Below are 20,220 nucleotides of genomic sequence, written 5' to 3' on the forward strand. Positions count from 1 at the left end.
CGACGCATAAAGGCTTGTATGGTAACTGACAGCATCAAAGTTCCCTTACTGTCTAAAACGTTGGTGTAAAAATATAATACTGTATCGTATAAAAGCTGGGGTGAAACTTTACAATTTACAGTGTGCGTGTTGCTTCTTTGCGTGCGTGCAGTGTGCTTGCTATTTGCCATTAAACACAACGGAAACCGTTATACTTTGCATAGGTCATGATTTGAGTCGATACTCTTCTCAGCGACCACCTGTCCAAATCGACCGTTTTTGTCCGGTCCCCCGGGTGGTCGTCTTGGGCAGGTTTGACTGTAATTGTTGTCTATGGTTATCCGACGAATTAGTACGCCATAAAGGTAGTTGATGACTGTTACGAAGTTGATACATTGTAATACATTGTAATCAGTTTCTAATAACTACAGATCGTAAGTAGATATCAATTTTCGCAACCGTGAGTTTTTATATTGCAAGTTCTTGCCCGATGGCTAATTGCAAGTAAAAAAAAAGTGACAGACTAACAGTATACAGTAGTAACAGAAGCGACTAACTTAAGTGATACGTACATTCAAATAAACAAAACAAAAAAACTTAAGCTATTGGCCATGGGTTTGACTTCTTTTTCGGAGACAGTAGAGGACGAAGGAGCCCTCCTTTTCGATAATGTGTGGTTTTTGTGATGTAAACGTGGGGAGATAAGGGTGGGATTTGGTGGCCTCTTTAAAACGCTACTTTCTTTCTTGATCATAGGAGGGACAGTTTGAAATGAAATGGGGTTCGTCTTCTACTGCATCCAATGTAACGTCACAGTATTTACAAGTTTTAAAAATAACGCAGTGCCTCCACAGTAACTCCAGAGTGCCCCCGCAGTGCCTCCATCATGCCATCACCATTCACGCTAATGTCAGTTTCAAGATTATACGTATGTTTGATGATCTGTTACCTATATTGCACCAAGTATCAATAAGTAAGTATCAAAATTGAACATCCTTTCAACACTCACAAATCTATTCCGATGCTTTTCTAATCATTTGACATCATCCCGACATCCGGGTGCACAATCTACAGCGGACGAACTCCAACGTACCTCAAGGGTGTGCCTAAACACTTCAAACAACCTCAAACGACTCTAATATGCAGTGTACATGGGACAACGACATTGTGTGGCTTTATGGATATATCATTCATGCATTTATAAATAAACTATTTACCAATCATTTGGAGTTAGTCAGCTGATTTCAAGATCAAAGCACATTGAGGCTGAAATTGACAATGCATAGAATTTTCAAATCTCTTTTCGATGCCTTTCTAATGGTCATTTTTTTGATAAATTGACAACGCTGCGAATAAACCAAACCCCTCCATCTGAACTTGAAACGCAACAGGGCCACGCGTCAGTGAGAGTGCAAGAGAAACGTGACTAAAATCGCGCAGAGGTGCCTCCGTGTACTCTCCAAGCAGAGGTTAGGCTCCGGCTTTTTTTAACGTTTTTTTTAGTCGTTTTTATCGGGCTTTCTATTTTCTCATTTTTCTTGAAGTACTTGACACAGCAAGATTAAATAAAAAAAGAAAAGGCCCGATAAAAACGACTAAAAAAAAAACGTTAAAAAAAACAGCCGGAGCCTAACCTCTGCTTGGAGAGTACCTCCGCGCTCCGTGAACAAACTCGGCAACCTGCCTCCACTTGGTGTGTCGGCCACGGTAACGTTACATAAGGTCAGAGGTCAGGAGACGCTGCTGAACAGTAGATCCAACATCTAACAGGGCCGGGTCCTGGCCTATAAGTTAGTATAACGTTTCATCTGTCACCTCACCGCCCAGACAGCATCACACCATGGCAGCCAAGAAGTCTTGGTAACTGGTACTTTCAATCTAACGTTATACTAACGTTACATGTAACGTTCTTGATAAAAACAAGACGGTTCACATGTCTTATGAAGGGTGTGGGGAGGGGGGCAGCGTATGTGATGGCATGTGTGTTCGTGTGTCTGTGTGTGTGTGTGTACAATCTATTGTATGTAAGTTACAGTGTTACCACATAGATAACGGATGCAAGTATACAAAAGTAACGGGTTCCGCACTGGTGTTCCAGTGCTGAATCAATGGGTCGAATCGGCCTCAGCACTGGCTTTCCAGTGCTGAAGAAACGTCAGCACTGGTTTTCCAGTGCTGAACGGCCTTGTACGAGTGCTGACGCTCCCTCAGCATTGGAATTCCAGTGCTGTACCCAATGCGAGCACTGGATTTCCAGTGCTGAACTTCTCCGAGCACTGGTTTTCCAGTGCGGAACTGCCGTCAGCACTCGGGTACCAGTACTGAACTCGCGGCAGAGGTCATTCAGCACTGGTTACCCAGTGCTGAAAACGCCGTCAGCACTGGAACCGAGTGCTGATATACAAAAGTAACGGGTTCAGCACTGGATTTACCAGTGCTCGGGATCTTTTCAGCACTGGAAGACCAGTGCTGTAAAAACTTCAGCTCTGGGCTTCCAGTGCTGACGTTTATAAAGCACTGGAACATTCCAGTGCTGAACGTAATATTCGTGTACTAGTAGCATGCGTCCGTACGGCTGTCTGAGTTATTTCCTTTAGACTTAGGTATATCTGTGCGTGTTATTTAATCTCCAACCAGATCTTGCGTGGCACTAGCTTTTACTGGCTTTAGACTAGAGTAGACACTTGTGATATTGTTAATTGTGTATACAGTTAATGGCACTCAAGTTTCTTTTCTTTTGGTCAATTGATACGAAAATTTTAAATCAATAAATCACATATTCTATACTTGTGCAAGTTGTGGCAAAGTAGTGTCTTTTTAGTCAGAGGTAGACAACTAACAGTTGTTCTATCTGTGTGGTAAAGAGATCGCTTGTTTTTTTTTTTAAAAGAATAGGTAGTTACAGGTGGACGACACATTCTGCTTGTGCGGCAAAGTAACATCATTTAAAAAACAATAGGTAGTCAGAGTTAGACAACTAACAGTTGGTCTATCCGTGTGGTAAAGAGATCGCTTGTTGTTTTTTTTTACAAAGAATAGGTAGTTACAGGTGGACGACACATTCTGCTTGTGCGGCAAAGAAGCATCATTTAAAAAACAATAGGTAGTCAGAGTTAGACAACTAACAGTTGGTCTATCTGTGTGGTAAAGAGATCGCTTTTTTTTTTACAAAGAATAGGTAGTTACAGGTGGACGACACATTTTGCTTGTGTGGCAAAGAAGCATCATTTAAAAAACATTGTATAATAGTAGTAGTATTAATACAGTTGTCCATTTATATTTTGTTACAGAATGTAAGTTCTTTTCAACAACTTTATACATTTTATACTCGGTTTCCAGTGCAGAATATTTGTCAGCACTGGATTTCCAGAGCTGAAATGTCCTCAGCACTGGAAATCCAGTGCTGATTGTAGTCTCAGCACTCGGTTTCCAGTGCTGACAGGAGGGCTTCGAGTGCTGAAGCTGCCTCAGCACTGGATTTCCAGTGCTGATGCCGGCTCAGCACTGGACTTCCAGTGCTGACGACCATTTCAGCACTGGTGTTCCAGTGCTGACAGAGGAGACCGTTACTTTTGTATATTTGCATAACGGATCCGTTATATTCAATATGAATTTTTATTATTATGTTCATGGATGTTAACATTTAAATGCTGGTTCACCTTTATCCGCAAATTTGAAACCACTGTCAGCAGACTTAATACTCCTAAATGTGCTGTTTTTAAAGACAACAGATAAAGGTCACCCCACGGATAAAGGTGAACATATGACTCAAATGTAACGTTAGTTATTTATATAGCGTTAGATTTCCATGCGAAAACGAGACAATACCATACTTTCCTACTGTTGTAAGGGGTATTGTCGTAAGGGGTAATATTAATGTTAGCAAATTATTACTAGAACATGTAGCATGTAACTGTTAGCACTAAGTAGATTATCTATCATAATCATCATCATCATCATCTCCGACTGCCCATTTACCACTTTCCTTCTCCTTACTCAGAAAGCTCCCTTTCATACTGACCATCCCATAATGGCACATCACTTCCCTCACAGCAGGTTATTCCTGTTTACTGGTCTCAGATAATTAACCCAGCTTAATAACTGAATCAGATATTAAGCTTCCATTGGGCAACCTCATGCCTCCATGAAATATTTTTTTTGCAACTTAACAAATGACTTACACTTTTACCTGATGTATACATTTGCTGATTGACTTGTTAAAGTTCTATGGCAATATTTGGATGTTTGCCCCAGTCAGCTGATCGTGCAGCCTGCCCCAGACAGGGACGTGCTGCAGGTGTGTGCCAGGAACAATGCCAGGAGAGTGCTGAGTGGGCTGAACCATCAGCGCCAGGAGGGGTGGCTCTGTGACGTGGTCCTCTCAGTCAGTATAGTGTTTATATATTATCTAGTGCTCTTGAACAGTCTGTACCAAACTTGACATACATATTTTAACAAACTTCATGCATGCAAAATGGATTAAGCCTATCTTTCCCACTGTCTTATAATTAGAGTTGAATTTTAGAGGGTCTGCATGAGCGTCCTCACTATGCTTTATGCTACATTTGGGTGGGGGTGGGGGGATTGCTGATTGACTTTCCCTCATTGTCCAATTGTCTAGCACCGAAGGCACAGCAATCCTTTGGGGGCTCTTTTAAAGAATTTAACTCTTGACCCTCAGAGGCTCGATTATGCCTTGTTTTGATATTTGGTATTTCACAGATAAAAGGTAGCCTTCATAACTATTTTATTACAGACAGATCAATACTGATAACTGTAACAATTATGATAAAGCCCCAGACTTTTGGAATGGAAAGATTTGGAAATGGTATAATGGGAAAACTTGTGGTCCTTGTGTGCCTGTACATGTAGGTGAGTGGGAGGTCCCTACCAGCCTACAGAGGTGTGTTAGCGGAGCACAGTCAGTACTTCAGGACCATGTTTTCCTCCTGTGCCTGTAGGTGAGTGGGAGGTCCCTACCAGCACACAGAGGTGTGTTAGCGGAGCACAGTCAGTACTTCAGGGCCATGTTTTCCTCCTGTGCCTGTAGGTGAGTGGGAGGTCCCTACCAGCACACAGAGGTGTGTTAGCGGAGCACAGTCAGTACTTCAGGGCCATGTTTTCCTCCTGTATGTGCCTGTAGGTGAGTGGGAGGTCCCTACCAGCCCACAGAGGTGTGTTAGCGGAGCACAGTCAGTACTTCAGGGCCATGTTTTCCTCCTGTATGTGTCTGTATAGGTGAGTGGGAAGTCCCTACCAGCACACAGAGGTGTGTTAGCGGAGCACAGTCAGTACTTCAGGGCCATGTTTTCCTCCTGTATGTGGCCTGTAGGTGAGTGGGAAGTCCCTACCAGCCCACAGAGGTGTGTTAGCGGAGCACAGTCAGTACTTCAGGGCCATGTTTTCCTCCTGTATGTGCCTGTAGGTGAGTGGAAGGTCCCTACCAGCCCACAGAGGTGTGTTAGCGGAGCACAGTCAGTACTTCAGGGCCATGTTTTCCTCCTGTATGTGTCTGTAGGTGAGTGGGAAGTCCCTACCAGCCCACAGAGGTGTGTTAGCGGAGCACAGTCAGTACTTCAGGGCCATGTTTTCCTCCTGTATGTGTCTGTAGGTGAGTGGGAAGTCCCTACCAGCCCACAGAGGTGTGTTAGCGGAGCACAGTCAGTACTTCAGGGCCATGTTTTCCTCCTGTGCCTGTAGGTGAGTGGAAGGTCCCTACCAGCCCACAGAGGTGTGTTAGCGGAGCACAGTCAGTACTTCAGGGCCATGTTTTCCTCCTGTATGTGTCTGTATAGGTGAGTGGGAGGTCCCTACCAGCCCACAGAGGTGTGTTAGCGGAGCACAGTCAGTACTTCAGGGCCATGTTTTCCTCCTGTGCCTGTAGGTGAGTGGGAAGTCCCTACCAGCCCACAGAGGTGTGTTAGCGAAGCACAGTCAGTACTTCAGGGCCATGTTTTCCTCCTGTATGTGTCTGTAGGTGAGTGAGAAGTCCCTACCAGCCCACAGAGGTGTGTTAGCGGAGCACAGTCAGTACTTCAGGGCCATGTTTTCCTCCTGTATGGGTCTGTATAGGTGAGTGGGAAGTCCCTACCAGCCCACAGAGGTGTGTTAGCGGAGCACAGTCAGTACTTCAGGGCCATGTTTTCCTCCTGTATGTGCCTGTAGGTGAGTGAGAAGTCCCTACCAGCCCACAGAGGTGTGTTAGCGGAGCACAGTCAGTACTTCAGGGCCATGTTTTCCTCCTGTATGGGTCTGTATAGGTGAGTGGGAAGTCCCTACCAGCCCACAGAGGTGTGTTAGCGGAGCACAGTCAGTACTTCAGGGCCATGTTTTCCTCCTGTATGGGTCTGTATAGGTGAGTGGGAAGTCCCTACCAGCCCACAGAGGTGTGTTAGCGGAGCACAGTCAGTACTTCAGGGCCATGTTTTCCTCCTGTATGGGTCTGTATAGGTGAGTGGGAGGTCCCTACAAGCCCACAGAGGTGTGTTAGCGAAGCACAGTCAGTACTTCAGGGCCATGTTTTCCTCCTGTATGGGTCTGTATAGGTGAGTGGAAAGTCCCTACAAGCCCACAGAGGTGTGTTAGCGGAGCACAGTCAGAACTTCAGGGCCATGTTTTCCTCCTGTATGGGTCTGTATAGGTGAGTGGGAAGTCCCTACCAGCCCACAGAGGTGTGTTAGCGGAGCACAGTCAGTACTTCAGGGCCATGTTTTCCTCCTGTGTCTGTAGGGGAGTGGGAAGTCCCTCCCAGCCCCACAGAGGTGTGTTAGCGGAGCACAAGTCAGTATTTCAGGGCCATGTTTTCCTCCTGTATGTGCCTGTAGGTGAGTGGGAAGTCCCTATCAGCCCACAGAGGTGTGTTAGCGGAGCACAGTCAGTACTTCAGGGCCATGTTTTCCTCCCGTATGTGTCTGTATAGGTGAGTGGGAGGTCCCTACCAGCCTACAGAGGTGTGTTAGCGGAGCACAGTCAGTACTTCAGGGCCATGTTTTCCTCCTGTGCCTGTAGGTGAGTGGGAGGTCCCTACCAGCCCACAGAGGTGTGTTAGCGGAGCACAGTCAGTACTTCAGGGCCATGTTTTCCTCAGGAATGTTGGAGACTACTCAGCGGCATGTAGAGGTGCATGGTTTGGAGCCCTCTGCTGTGGAGCAGCTGATCAGCTTCATGTATACAGGAGAACTGACAGGTGAACTGAAGTTAATCTGCACTCTACATTATGGCTGGCCAAATGCAAATTTTTTATGTATGAACAGGTGCCCAACTGGGAGGGCTAGCTTGTCAGCAGGGTAAGCCATAATGTTTTATAGACACACAGTAAAAGGCTAGTTAGGCAGCCCAGCATGTGTGTTCTGAAGGGCCAAACCACTGAATAAGTACAAATAATAGCTGACCAGGTTTTGAGATGGAAATTATAAATTCACATGAGAGATTTTTTAGTGTGTCTGTGTGAGCATGTCTGTGTTTCTTTAAATAAATTAAGAACAGCATAACTTCAGAACCTCTGTATGGATTGTCATGACATGATATGACATCTGATATGACATCTGGATATGGATACATGTAGATGTTAGCAAGACAAAGGTCAAGTTAGAACTATGACATTTGCCAAATGATTTATAACCTTTACAACTGGTGCATTAATTGTGTTTGTCAGTAATTATGCAAATAAGGTCCTTGTTTGCATATATTAGTTGATTTCTCCACCACCCAAAAGAAGACATGCACAATCTATGTTAAGAAGGCTTTTATTGCATTTATGATAATTTATGCAAAAGATGTTCTCATTTGCATAATAAATGTTCAATGATGTTCACCTGTACTAACCAAATGCCATAAGAAATTCCCGTCATTTACCACGATAGGGTTATAGCATTTTCTCATTAATTATGCAGATTAGGTCTTTATTTGCATAATATGTATCTATCAGTATTCTTATCTTTCTCAGTTACAAATGTCACGTGTTGCAATATTCCTATAATGGAACAGAGCGGGTTTAAACAATTTCCTCCTTAATTGTGCATATTAGATTCTAATTTGCATAATTAATATCTAACTATATGAAGCATCACTTAAGCTTTGTACATACCAAGAATCATAACGATCTGTCAACCTCTTCATGTATTCCTTTTCAAAGTTTGACGCAGTTCCAAAACAAGCCGCTAGAGGGCCCAACCTGGGCCACTTCCTCTCTGCCCCAAGAGCTATGTGCCAATCAAAAATCATTATCAAGGCATGTTCAGAACTCGAGATATCAAACCTGCAAGTTCTGCGACATTACCTTAAAAAGCCACTAGGGGGCCCAAAATCTAATTGTTTCTAGGTCTCATCTCCTACCCACATACCAAATATCAATATAATCAAGGAGCTTTTATCAGCTCAAAAGCTCCTTGATATAATCCATCCAGGCATTTTTGAGTTATGCTAGTCTTCTACAAACACTTGTTTTGTTTGAACCTTTGTTTATTCATGAAAGCTCAACACAAACACACAAACACTACCCAAGATATAACCTTCATGGCGAAGGGTACAGAGAAAATTTTGGGTAAGTACTGGGGGAACGGACACTGCTTTCTGTATAAACACTGCTGGGTTACAGGGGTACCTTTACAGGTGGTACTGACACACTACAGGGGGTATGGAGACTACTTGGGGTATGGAAACTTTGAGGGATACAGACACTTCACAGGGTACGGACACTACTAAAGGGGTACAAACACTACTGGGTACATGGACACTACATGGGATGTATACAGACACTACTGGGGGGACAGAAACTACAGAAGATTTGGACACTACTTGCGGTAAAGACACCACTGGGGGTAAGCATATTACTGGGGGTACTGATACATTTGAAACCTACAGATGGTACGGACACTATGGCTCAATCTAGACACAGTTTTTCCTGACATCTATGGAGATGTCGGGAGGGATCTAGACCGTAGGGGGCGGGATTTTCAAAATGGCGGCAGAATGCTCAGCATTTCTGCTCATGACAGATCAGATGATGTTCCCTCACTAGCATGATTTTAAACATGAGTGGATACAAATACTTCTTGTGGTACAGACACTCCTGGAGGTGCACACACTACTTCGGGCACAGACACTATACTGGGGATAGGGACACTGCTGGCGGTATGGTCAGTACAAGGGGTGGACACTACTGGGTACGGACACTACTGGGGGTACGGTCAGTACAAGGGGTGGACACTACTGGGGTACGGACACTACTGGGGGTATTGGACACTACTGGGGGTACGGACACTACTGGGGGTGTGGACTCTACAGGGGGTACAGACACTACTGGGATTACAGACACTACTGGGGTAAAGACACTTCTGAGGTATGGACACTCCCTGGGGGTACAGACACTACTGGGGGTGTGGACTCTACTGGGGGTACAGACACTACTGGAGTTACAGACACTACTAGGGATATGGACACTACTACAATATCACATCATCCTTGACTTGATTTATCATTGACTACACATTTGTATTAATGTTGCAGTGACTCCAGACAATGTACAGGACCTGTTGGCTGCAGCAGACATGCTACAGTTGGAAGAAGTGAAAAAGTGCTGCATAGAACTTCTGCTCAAACTCACCAACACTTCCAATTGCTTAGGTATTGGGCAGATATCAAAGTTGGGCTGTCCATAGGAAATCATGTAAAAATCGTCTAATGAAGTTTTCGTGTGTGATCAGTTCAGATGGTTACATATTGCATAGTCATGCCATACTTATTGATTTTTTTCTATAAAAAATATAAGCTGCATGAACGTATCTTTGTAGTGGTGGGAAATTCCCTGAGCTTGAGTGTAAATGAAGAAATTAGGTGGTTTCTTTTGGGAGCTGTATGCGAAGCTGGATGAGCAGTGCGGTTATATACCAGCTGCATGAAAGTGCCTCTTACGGGGACTGGCAAGGTGCATGATAAATGTGCTGAACAACATAGAGTGGATATCAACACATTTCCTGTAGGTTATTAGGCTTGTACAATCATACAATCATGTAATTCTCTATCTTGACTTGTTCTGGCAGGCATGAAGTGTTTAGGTGAGAGGTACATGTGCAGCAGTCTGGTCAGTATGGCCCAGCAAGTCATCAAGTCCAGGTTTGCAGCTGTAGCAGGTGGCGAGGAGTTCTTACAGCTGTCCCCAGGACACCTGGCACAGATACTCAGCTTGGATGATCTGGAGTTAGGTCAGTTTTGAGCACATTTTGTTAGTGATAAAATGTGCCCCTAGAGACAGTACATCTGAATGTGAATTATTGTTAAAGTTGTGCCCATTTTTTCAGATTACAACTGCAGAAGCTTTATTGACACAACAGAAAACACAGTGACTTTCTTATGGTCAATTTTTAAACAATAACCCAGCCTGTAGATACCCCTTGAAGTTTGCAATATGGCAACATACTGCCTACCCTATCTACATTGTACCTACCCAGTCCATTGACCTCTGAATAGTTGGGGGACAACATACCACATGTAAACTAATGCAAGGATATGTCCTTGATCCACACTAACAGAAATACATGATGCCACAAAGTTGGTACTGTAACATCCCTTGGTAAAATATTTGAGGTCAGTATAACAGGTCTGGACCGTTTAGCATAGAGATTAGTTTGTTGGTTTCCTGAGCAGATGAGTCGAGTTGGAATCCCCAGGCCAGGAGATGATGTGCTACTTGCCTCTTGTGTTTATGTGCTTCCTGTGAGTAATGGCAAAATGTGCCGGACAGGGATATGGAACCTGGATATTCGAGAACGAATCTATGAAAAAAAATAAGGGGGAGTAGTGCAACAGTGGAGTTCAAATACCACCAACTGACGATCTGGTGGTTCTGGGTTTGAGTCCCAGGAGACTGTACTACTGCCTTGTGTGTGTTTGCAGGGTTAGGAGGAGAGGACACAGTCCTGTTAAGTGTGCTGAAGTGGTTAGGCCACTCCCCAGACTGTAGGATTCAGGAGCTGAGACCACTGCTAGAGCATGTCAGACTAAACCAAGTGTCAAAGGAAGTTTTCCAAACTGCCCTGGACAACAGCAGCCTACAACAGTCTCCGGGTTAGTACTACTGTAACAGTTTTCTGCATGATGTCAAAGTGATGGGAAAAGTTTTCAGCTTTCATCATGACCTTCCTTGCACAATATTTTTTGAAATTCTTGCACATGCCAGGATTTTAGACATTCTGAAGATTTCTGGGCCATGTATACATGTATGTATGCCATTTACAATGATGTGTGCAACCCATAGATATTTTAAAGGCACCCAATGTGTGTTATAGCAATAAAATTGGCAATTTCTGGATGAGACAATTGGTACGATATTGACATTTACTCCACCATGCTAGCACATTTGTATCATTATATCATACTTTCATTGGTTAAAAAGAACACACAAACATGCCGCAATGGGCTCCTTGATTTATTGTGCCAGGACAGTAAATCAGCACAGGTTCGAGCCACTAACGAGTTCCCGTCGGTAATTTTTCAGTGATATCCCAACACGTGAGTGAATTGAATCTGATTTTCGCGTTAGCAAATCGAAACCCGATTCGAACAAGTGACGATATCGCCGGAAGCGTTCAGGACTCATCGGTCATGTTCGCATGCGTTATGAAAATTTGTAATAATGGCTGTCCCAACGGCACAGGCAGCGCTCAGTTCTCATCACCTCAATGAAAGTCGATATTCAATGAGACAGTATTATTTAACTTTACTGTGTGTGAAAATGACATGAAAATTGAATTTGAAAAAAAAGCACATTGGGCGCCTTAAAGAACCACACCCCATACACGTTAAAGAACCCACACACGTGCAATGGTGCGGTGTGCGATGGTACAAATCCTCCTTCTGTCTGGAGTTGGTGATTCACTTCAAATCACCCGGATGGAGGCCTGGCGAACCTCTTTCTTGTATCAGCCACATGGTGATTTACATCATTCACCCGGACGGGAGACCTGGCGCATCCCCGTCTTGTAATTAGGCAGCAAAAGGGCATGTCACCCCATAAGGGACGGTAAAACCCTGTCGTGTGTAAACATGTGCGAACTTGTGTGATCACCTTGACCGATGATGATGATGAAATGTACCACTTGTGCGCATGATGTGTAATTTAGTCCCAGAAATGCCTGTACATGGATGAATCCCAGCACACATCCCAGAAATCGGTGTGTCTTTCTACATGCATGAAAGGCACGTATGAAAGGATCCTCTTCAATTTCCAGGCTAGTGTGTTGGTTAAACTAACTGTTCCCCTCTCTTTCCCTGCATGTAGAATGTGTTGACTACCTCAGAAGTGTAGAAGAGGGCAACATATCTGGAAGTGACCAACTGTCAGTACAACGGGCTAGAGTACCCACCAAATACTTGTATGTCTTGGGAGGTCACTCTCAATCAAGAACAATGTAAGTTGTCTCATTTTCCAGCCATAGTCACCTTTATAGGATGTTGCTACCGGTTGTTATCTTTTCCTATCCAGCAAAACAATGTGAACTATCAAGTTCTATATCTATTCTATTGTAGGAGCATTTGTGTTGAAAAACTGTATAACTGAACAAATTCTAATCCAAAGATGTACTTAATGAGCTGTGCTTAATGAGTTGAAACTGCATGTAATGCAAATTAGGACTTCACTTGCATAATTGAATTTTACAAATTTTAAATATTCCATGGAGGCACAAGGTCTCCAAACCATTGTTATTATAGTGATATAAGTGGTTATTTATATATTTATATATTTCAGGGGCAGAAATCCCACACCAAAGTGTGAAAGGTTCAATCTGAAGACACAGGAGTGGTCAGACATGAGAGACCTCCCTCCATCCATGTCATGTCCTCATCACATCATCGCGCAGCATGCTCTTGTGGTGGACAACAATCTGTACATCCTGAACCTGCTGAAAACAGAACACCCCAGCCAGGCCACACACTACAGTAAGATAACCTACCACATGTGGAAGTACAGCACCTTACATGATGAGTGGAGCAGCATGAGAAATGACTTTCAGCTGCCATGCCTTCCTCAAGAGTTCCAGGGAGCCACAGTCATCCATTCTCAGTCGGACAACCTTCTTTACCTCGTATCTTCTCACGCATTTTTAGCATTGGATTTGGATCAAGACTCGTGCCAAAGACTTCCCGACTTTCAAGAGCCAAAGATCTACCATGGAGGTGCCATGTTGAATGGCAAGTTGTATGTGGCAGGGGGCATGCACACTGGGAGCTGCTGTGGTGTGTTAGGTCGGATTGAAGTCTTCTCATCCATGCACTGCTACGACCTTGTTGAGAAGAAGTGGTCTGAGAAGGCAAGCATGTTGGACAGAAGAGCCGGAATGGGATTTGCTGAATTAGGTGGGTTATCATTGCAAGGACTGGATGCAACAGACAGAATCCATGCCTGCCTGAGGAAGTATATAGAAGTATAATGTAGTGACCAATTAGCAAACTTTCATGGCCAATTAACCACATTGTTGCACTAAAGTATCTCACTGACCATCAGTCAGAATATCAAGTAACTGGCAGGCATAGACAAGGAGTATATTAATCAAATTCTATCACGGTGAAAACTGTGTGTTATATGTTATGTTTCTGCAGCTGTATGCTGTAGGTACGTTATATGTTATGTTTGTGCAGGTGCAGCTGTATGCTGTAGGTGTGGTACATGTTGGTATGTTTGTGCAGGTGCAGCTGTATGCTGTAGGTGTGGTACATGTTGGTATGTTTGTGCAGGTTCTGCTGTATGCTGTAGGTGTGGTACATGTTGATATGTTTGTTCAGGTGCAGGTGCAGGTGCAGCTGTATGCTGTAGGTGTGGTACATGTTGTTATGTTTTCGCAGGTGGGAAGCTGTATGCTGTAGGTGTGGTACATGTTGTTATGTTTGTGCAGGTGGGAAGCTGTATGCTGTAGGTGTGTTACATGTTATGTTTGTGCAGGTGGGAAGCTGTATGCTGTAGGTGTGTTACATGTTGGTATGTTTGTGCAGGTGGGAAGCTGTATGCTGTAGGTGTGGTACATGTTGGTATGTTTGTGCAGGTGGGAAGCTGTATGCTGTAGGTGTGTTACATGTTGGTATGTTTGTGCAGGTGCAGCTGTATGCTGTAGGTGTGGTACATGTTGGTATGTTTGTGCAGGTGGGAAGCTGTATGCTGTAGGTGTGTTACATGTTGTTATGTTTGTGCAGGTGGGAAGCTGTATGCTGTAGGTGTGGTACATGTTGGTATGTTTGTGCAGGTGGGAAGCTGTATGCTGTAGGTGTGGTACATGTTGGTATGTTTTCGCAGGTGGGAAGCTGTATGCTGTAGGTGTGTAACATGTTGGTATGTTTGTGCAGGTGGGAAGCTGTATGCTGTAGGTGGTTACCAGCACATCAGGCGGCTGGACTCAGCAGAGGTGTACAGCCCAGAGTCGGACAGCTGGACCTACATAGCCAGTCTGCACAGGTCCAGGACGTACTGCCCTCTGCTGACGTGGAATGTGAATCTGTATGTAGTTGGAGGTACGTACACAGACATGACCCTATACTTACATGTATTATTGAAGGTTTACAGCTTTCTGTACTGGTAATGTCTGCTGTCTCATTTATAGTGTATGTCATCTGAATCTGATTGATGTAGTTCATGTTTTCAGAATGAATTTTGAAAGCTTTGCGTTTGTACATCAGGGCTGTTGGTCAGGATTGTCCATTTTAGCATGGAGGATTATGCTAGCATGGTCCATTTTTGTACAGATGGGATTTTGGAATAGTGTATTATTGCAAAGGGAGAGGAGTGAACTAGAACATATTGGCATTGAAAATTTGATAATTCAGTCTAAGAAGGACCTGGCTTGCACTCAATGTGACATTATGTCTTACACACATGTACTTTCCAGGCAAGTCTTTGACCAGAAAGGATGGAGGTGCCAGAATAACCCTGAGCTCTGCAGAAATGTACCATCCCCAGACAGACTGCTGGAGCACCATCCCTGCCATGAAGCTGCAGCGCTGTCTGATGGCAGCTGCTGTCATGTGATGCCTTTCTTATCATTAGATCTGCCATGTCAAATAAATGGAAGAATGGGTGGATTCATGCATTATTTGTGAATCATAATTCTCATAATTCTGAAAAGTGTTGAAGGAAGGAAGAAATTGCTGTAACCCTTTGAACAGTTATTCAACAGTTCAGTTAATTGTCATATATCAACAGGAATTTCTGGAATGGTAAGATATTATTTATGTTGCTTGTCTGGATCTGGAATCAACCTTTTTAACAAAATACCAAAGAAACAGCTCACCAGGTAATTGTGTCTTTATTTCCTACAAGAACCAAGAACATATTTGAGATAGGACTCTAGCAGAAAATAGCAAAGTATTGAAAAGCAACCACCATCTTGGCAGTTACGCTGTTAGATGTACATCCCGGTATCATCTTGATATGTGCATCCGGGTTACATACTCGCCCACGTCGTATGTCAGTCTAGTGCTCCATAATGTATTGTCATCCAGAGACTCCATTCAGTATTGATTATGAGGCATGATCAGGGGTGCATTTCCGATTTGTGTAGAGAGCATCTGTTTTTCATAAGATTTGTACATAAGATTTGTACATATTTCATAGTGTTTTGTGCCATTTAATGACATTCCTACAAATGTTATTGCATATGCAAAAAATTTTAAAGTAAGATTTTAATAAGAAACTTCTACATGAAGAATATTTGCTGATGACTTTACACAGGCTACAGAATCATGCATATGATAATGACAGTACACATAGTTCCACCTTTCCCTCAGTATGGGGACAAAAAGCCTGCTTAACCACCTCATAAACCTTGCTATTTGGACCAAGCAGACCACATGTCACACACATATATGCATGTTAACAATAATGGCCTCTTCTGCTGTGATATATGTGAATCATGTTACATGCCTGTGGGTGATATGAAGGGTGACAAAGAATTGTATAGTCTCACCTCTTTAAAGGGCATTGGTCCATGATGCTGAAACTACTAGTGGTTGAGTTATTGTTAGGAATGCATGTCTGTTCTGTATTTTTAATTGAATTGTAATAAACTATTTTTATATTGTTCATGCACAAGAGCCCTTATGAGCTCTAATGATATTTTTGATCCAATAATATGAATAATTATGTAGAGACATAGATAATCAGAGGAGTAAGATTTTTAAATGGAATATTTAAGATCTGATACAACGTACGTTCGAGGGTGATTCAGAAAGTGATGTCATTACCTTCCCAAAGAAGGTTATTGTAGCGTTTGTTTGTATGTGTGTAGAACACCAGCATAACTAGAGAACGCCTGGATGGATTGTATTGATATTTGTTATGTGAGTAGATCTTGATAACACCTGAAAATGATTAGATTTTTGGCCCCCTAGATGCTTGTTACAGTACTGCAGCGGAACTTCATGGTTTTATATCTCGAGTTCTGAACATACTGTTGTCATGATTTTTGAGCGGTAGGCAGCTCGAGAACCGAGAGTAAGTGGTGTAGGTTTGGGCACCCTAGCGCCTTGTTTTGGAACTGCAGGGCAGGTTTAGTGTCTGACTTTAAAGGGAATAACTCGAAGGGGTTGACGGATTGTCATGATATTTGGTACGCAGAGAGCTTAAGTGATGCTTAATAATTACATATTAATTATGCAGATTGCAATCTAATTTGCATAATTACTTAGAAAATCGTCTTAACATGCTCAGTGCAATTATAGGACCATTACAACATCTGACATTTATAACTGAGAAGGAGAGGTGAACATCGTTGAACATTAATTATGTAAATGAGGTCCTTATTTGCATGCATTATCAGAAAATGCGATTAAGCCTGCTTTCTTAGATTGTGTACGTCTGTTTGGTGAAGGAGATGATCAACTAATACAATTTATGTAAATGAGGACCTTATTTGCATAACTAATGACAAACAGGATTAATACAGCAGTTGTAGAGGGTAGAATCATTTGGCGAAGGTATGGGGTCGTGGAACTCTAGTTGATTTTATAACAGGCTCATTTTTTCATTGAATAAGTTGAAATTTGGCACAAAGGTAAATTCATAATAACTGTATTGCACAACTATTGTACAAGATACAAAATATTGAAATATCTTAATTTGTTGTTCAGAGTTTTCTTATTAACTGAGAGGTATCAAACTCACACTTCCTGGTCTTTTAATAGTTGATTATTGTTTATCTTTTGGTTAATGACAAAAACCTTTAATAAAAATCACGTATTTGGCTAATATTCAAACTGCCTGTAATGTAGCAACTCACTCCAGTCTAGCAGCTGTAGAAGAGGAACCGTTGAGAGTTCAGAAATGAATATTGGCATGTAGCTTATAAAGACAGTCAATATCAAAAATCTCAGCTTCCTACAGTACAATTGTTATAAGTGGGCCAGATCGAGAGGTACTGATCCTCTGACAAGCTTCCAAGGGTCATCTTAAAATCAACGTACTTACCCATAGGAATTTGAAAACAACAAAACAAATTGAGATACACACACGTATTTCAATATCAAGAGGATATATGTCGTTACCTTTGTGCCAAATTTCATTCGATGAAAAAATGAGCCATTACTTTCTGAACCACCCTCGTACTTCAAACCAGAGTTCCACTACCCTTTGAGACTATACTAGTACCTTCGACAATAATTGATGTTGCTATCAGGACTGGTGTGGTGTGGTGTGGTATGAATGTTAATAATTGACAAGATTCTCATTTTAATGAATTGTTTTAGTTTCTCATCATTTCCAACCAAACACAGAACTTGTTCAGTATGAAAATCATATTTTGTTATTTTCAATGTATTTCAACAAATAGGGTTATTTGAATATTTTCTCATCAATTATCCAAGTACCCTAATTCAAAGGTGTTAACTTTCACTTAACTTCCGAATGCCTCAAGTATGGAATTGTCGTCATTTGAGGTTACCACTATGAAATAATAGTATTTCAACATACTTTTCTTAGGTTAACAACCTTATTTTCTCCTCTCCTCGGAAAGGCACTTTACACGACTTTCCCTGACGTTGAAGTGACGCCCACCGAGCCGCTTTGGCTAATCTGTGTACCCCAAACACATTACGGATTTGGTGCGCCAATGTGCCAACATCTGCACATTGGTCTTCCACCAAGAACGGTTAGTTGTTATTTTCCTCTACAAAAGTTTCGACGGTCTGTCTGTTGTCTGAAGCTGGGAAGCTGGGAGGTACAGTATCCACAAATTTGATGAAATTGATATTAGATGCGTGCTCATTATAACAAAAGAACAACTTGAGATAGATAAGAAGTCGAATATCCAGGATCATCCAGCACTAGACACGGGTACCCAGAGTGAACCTTCAAAACTAGTTACACACCAAAGAGCCAAAAGCAGAATAATGTAGAGAAAAAGAAGAAAGAAGGGAAGTCAGAACGCAATCATTATGGTAACAACCCATACTTTAATGTGGTGACAAGGACGACTATTCGGACGGCACAATAACGCTACAGCGGTGAAGCCAGAAACCACCCTGACGCCTTTTGGTCAGCCCCAAACATAAATCAGAGGATGCTATCATGTTTGATTTAAACTGCTACTTGCGATAGACATCCGAGGGGTTTTCTATTAAATTAAATGTTGGGTTATTTCGGAATATCGAGTTGATGGACCGTGATTTCAAATTGCAAAATTTGAGACCACTGTTCGCCGACTTGATATTTAAGATAAAAACAGATATAATAGGTGACCCCGCGGATAAAGGTGAACTATCGTTACGACAAAATTTTGTATTGCTATGTGACCCTATGTTTCACTTACTAGTAAGTTTATCTGCATTTATACATGTTGACGCTAGAGGACGCGTTCTTGCAGTACGGTGACCTGACACGACCCCGGCTGGAGTCTTGCATCATGCAATATGCTAATTTCTTGTCATTCACCCCTGCCCTGATCACGCAGCTCTGCTCCCACTGCCGTACATACAGCACACCGAGCCGGGCTCCCAACATGATCAGCGCGCGTCTGAAACTACTGCGGGCGGTGGGAAGGCATCTGCCGGGGCACGGCAGGGTACTTGGGGGGAGGACGACACTGTTGTGGTACCACATGCACAGTCGGGAACACATTGGTAAGGCCGAACGTCTTGTCCGGGCTCGCCACCTAAACTTTATTCTCAGTCTCACCGTCAACCCCCAGAATTTTTACACATTAACTGTTATATCTAAAAGCTCATTTCTCAATCATACTTTGACATGCAGACATAAGCGATAGACGACTCTTTAGTCTGTGAAAGCACTGAGTTCGTAATGGATGATATCCAAGCAGATACGAGGACCCTGATCATTCTCATTCTCATTGTTAAAGCCTGTTGTTGCAACATTCTTATCTAGAGCACATTGACTCCTTACTTTGGCTTGGAGATCCTTGTCCATAATAACCCCACACCTTTATGGTATATAACTTTAACTCAGGTGTCGAGAACGGGCCAGTGAGTACAGACAAGCAGAAATATAGTCATTAATTAACTGCCCTGTGCCCACAGTGTTTACACACTCTACTCAGGGCAAACTCCTGTCTGGGTCTCATTTACAGGTCACGCCACGGCTGACAGGTGTAAACAATGCTTTAAATTAAATGAGATGCATGGCCGTGAAGCAAGTAATTTCGAGACAAATCCGTCTCCAGTTAACACATGTAACGTTAAATGTTGACTGTTAACGTTACGTGTAATGTCGTGTTCCATTGTTGCACCACGACGGCTTGTCACATGCCATAATCTAAGATCACGTGTACAACGTTAGCTGTCTAGTAGTTTTGTGGCTGAGTCTGCTTGTAAGCCCTATTTTATCTATGTGCGTCCCGCGAGGGTTTATGATACCAACAAAGCAGCGGCCATACCCATAAATGCTAGCTGCACGTCAGCGATGTACTACGTGCAACGTGACATATGAAAAAGGCGAGGCTATCTGAGGGGTCCCATGTAATTTGCGTCTAGGCCCTGGGTACCGGGTACTATACATTTATGGATCCCATGAAACATGAGACCCGACACGACATTTCACTTTTTGTGGCAGATAAGTAATAGTTACCCCATGGGCGGGGTGAGGTTTCTGTGTATATCACCAGGCCCGCCCACCGAGGGGTTTCTAGTGTCCCCGAGGGCGAAGCCCGAGGGGAGACTAGAAATCCCCGAGGTGTCGGGCCTGGCGATATACACAGAAAACGAGCCCAAGGCCATGGGGTAACTAACTTAGCCCATGGCATACTTCCC

The 20,220-nt window shown here is 43.0% G+C and overlaps 1 protein-coding gene across 4 annotated transcripts; it reads left to right on the plus strand.

Moving 5' to 3' along the window:
- Window positions 1-1,674: 1,674 nt before the first annotated feature.
- LOC118404529 (kelch-like protein 12) lies at window positions 1,675-16,054 on the plus strand. 4 transcript variants are annotated; one of them, XR_004829775.1, is made up of 11 exons: window positions 1,675-1,839; window positions 4,234-4,363; window positions 6,988-7,165; window positions 9,487-9,603; window positions 10,020-10,181; window positions 10,873-11,043; window positions 12,257-12,386; window positions 12,725-13,332; window positions 13,819-13,868; window positions 13,916-14,065; window positions 14,114-14,278. XR_004829775.1 is itself a non-coding variant. In XM_035803668.1 (10 exons), exons 1-10 carry the CDS (start codon window positions 1,820-1,822, stop codon window positions 13,934-13,936), a joined length of 1,587 nt encoding a protein of 528 aa, XP_035659561.1. In that variant the 5' UTR covers window positions 1,675-1,819; the 3' UTR covers window positions 13,937-14,279. The 4 variants fall into 4 exon arrangements, 3 of the variants coding, with proteins under 3 accessions (XP_035659561.1, XP_035659559.1, XP_035659560.1); XM_035803668.1 differs by having other exon boundaries at window positions 13,916-14,279; XM_035803666.1 differs by lacking the exons at window positions 13,819-13,868; window positions 13,916-14,065; window positions 14,114-14,278 and adding exons at window positions 14,314-14,478; window positions 14,853-16,054 and having other exon boundaries at window positions 1,676-1,839.
- The last annotated feature ends 4,166 nt before the right edge of the window (window positions 16,055-20,220 follow it).

Source organism: Branchiostoma floridae, chromosome 17 (assembly GCF_000003815.2).
Source record: "Branchiostoma floridae strain S238N-H82 chromosome 17, Bfl_VNyyK, whole genome shotgun sequence".
Classification (NCBI taxonomy): Eukaryota; Metazoa; Chordata; class Leptocardii; order Amphioxiformes; family Branchiostomatidae; genus Branchiostoma; species Branchiostoma floridae.

Bases quoted from the DNA above. Each gene is read 5' to 3' on its own strand.
- LOC118404529 (XM_035803666.1), top strand. From the start codon at position 1,820: ATGGCAGCCAAGAAGTCTTG. The intron at 1,840-4,233 runs GTAACTGGTACT...TGTTTGCCCCAG, and splicing joins ATGGCAGCCAAGAAGTCTTG to TCAGCTGATCGTGCAGCCTG. The intron at 9,604-10,019 runs GTATTGGGCAGA...TTGTTCTGGCAG, and splicing joins CAACACTTCCAATTGCTTAG to GCATGAAGTGTTTAGGTGAG.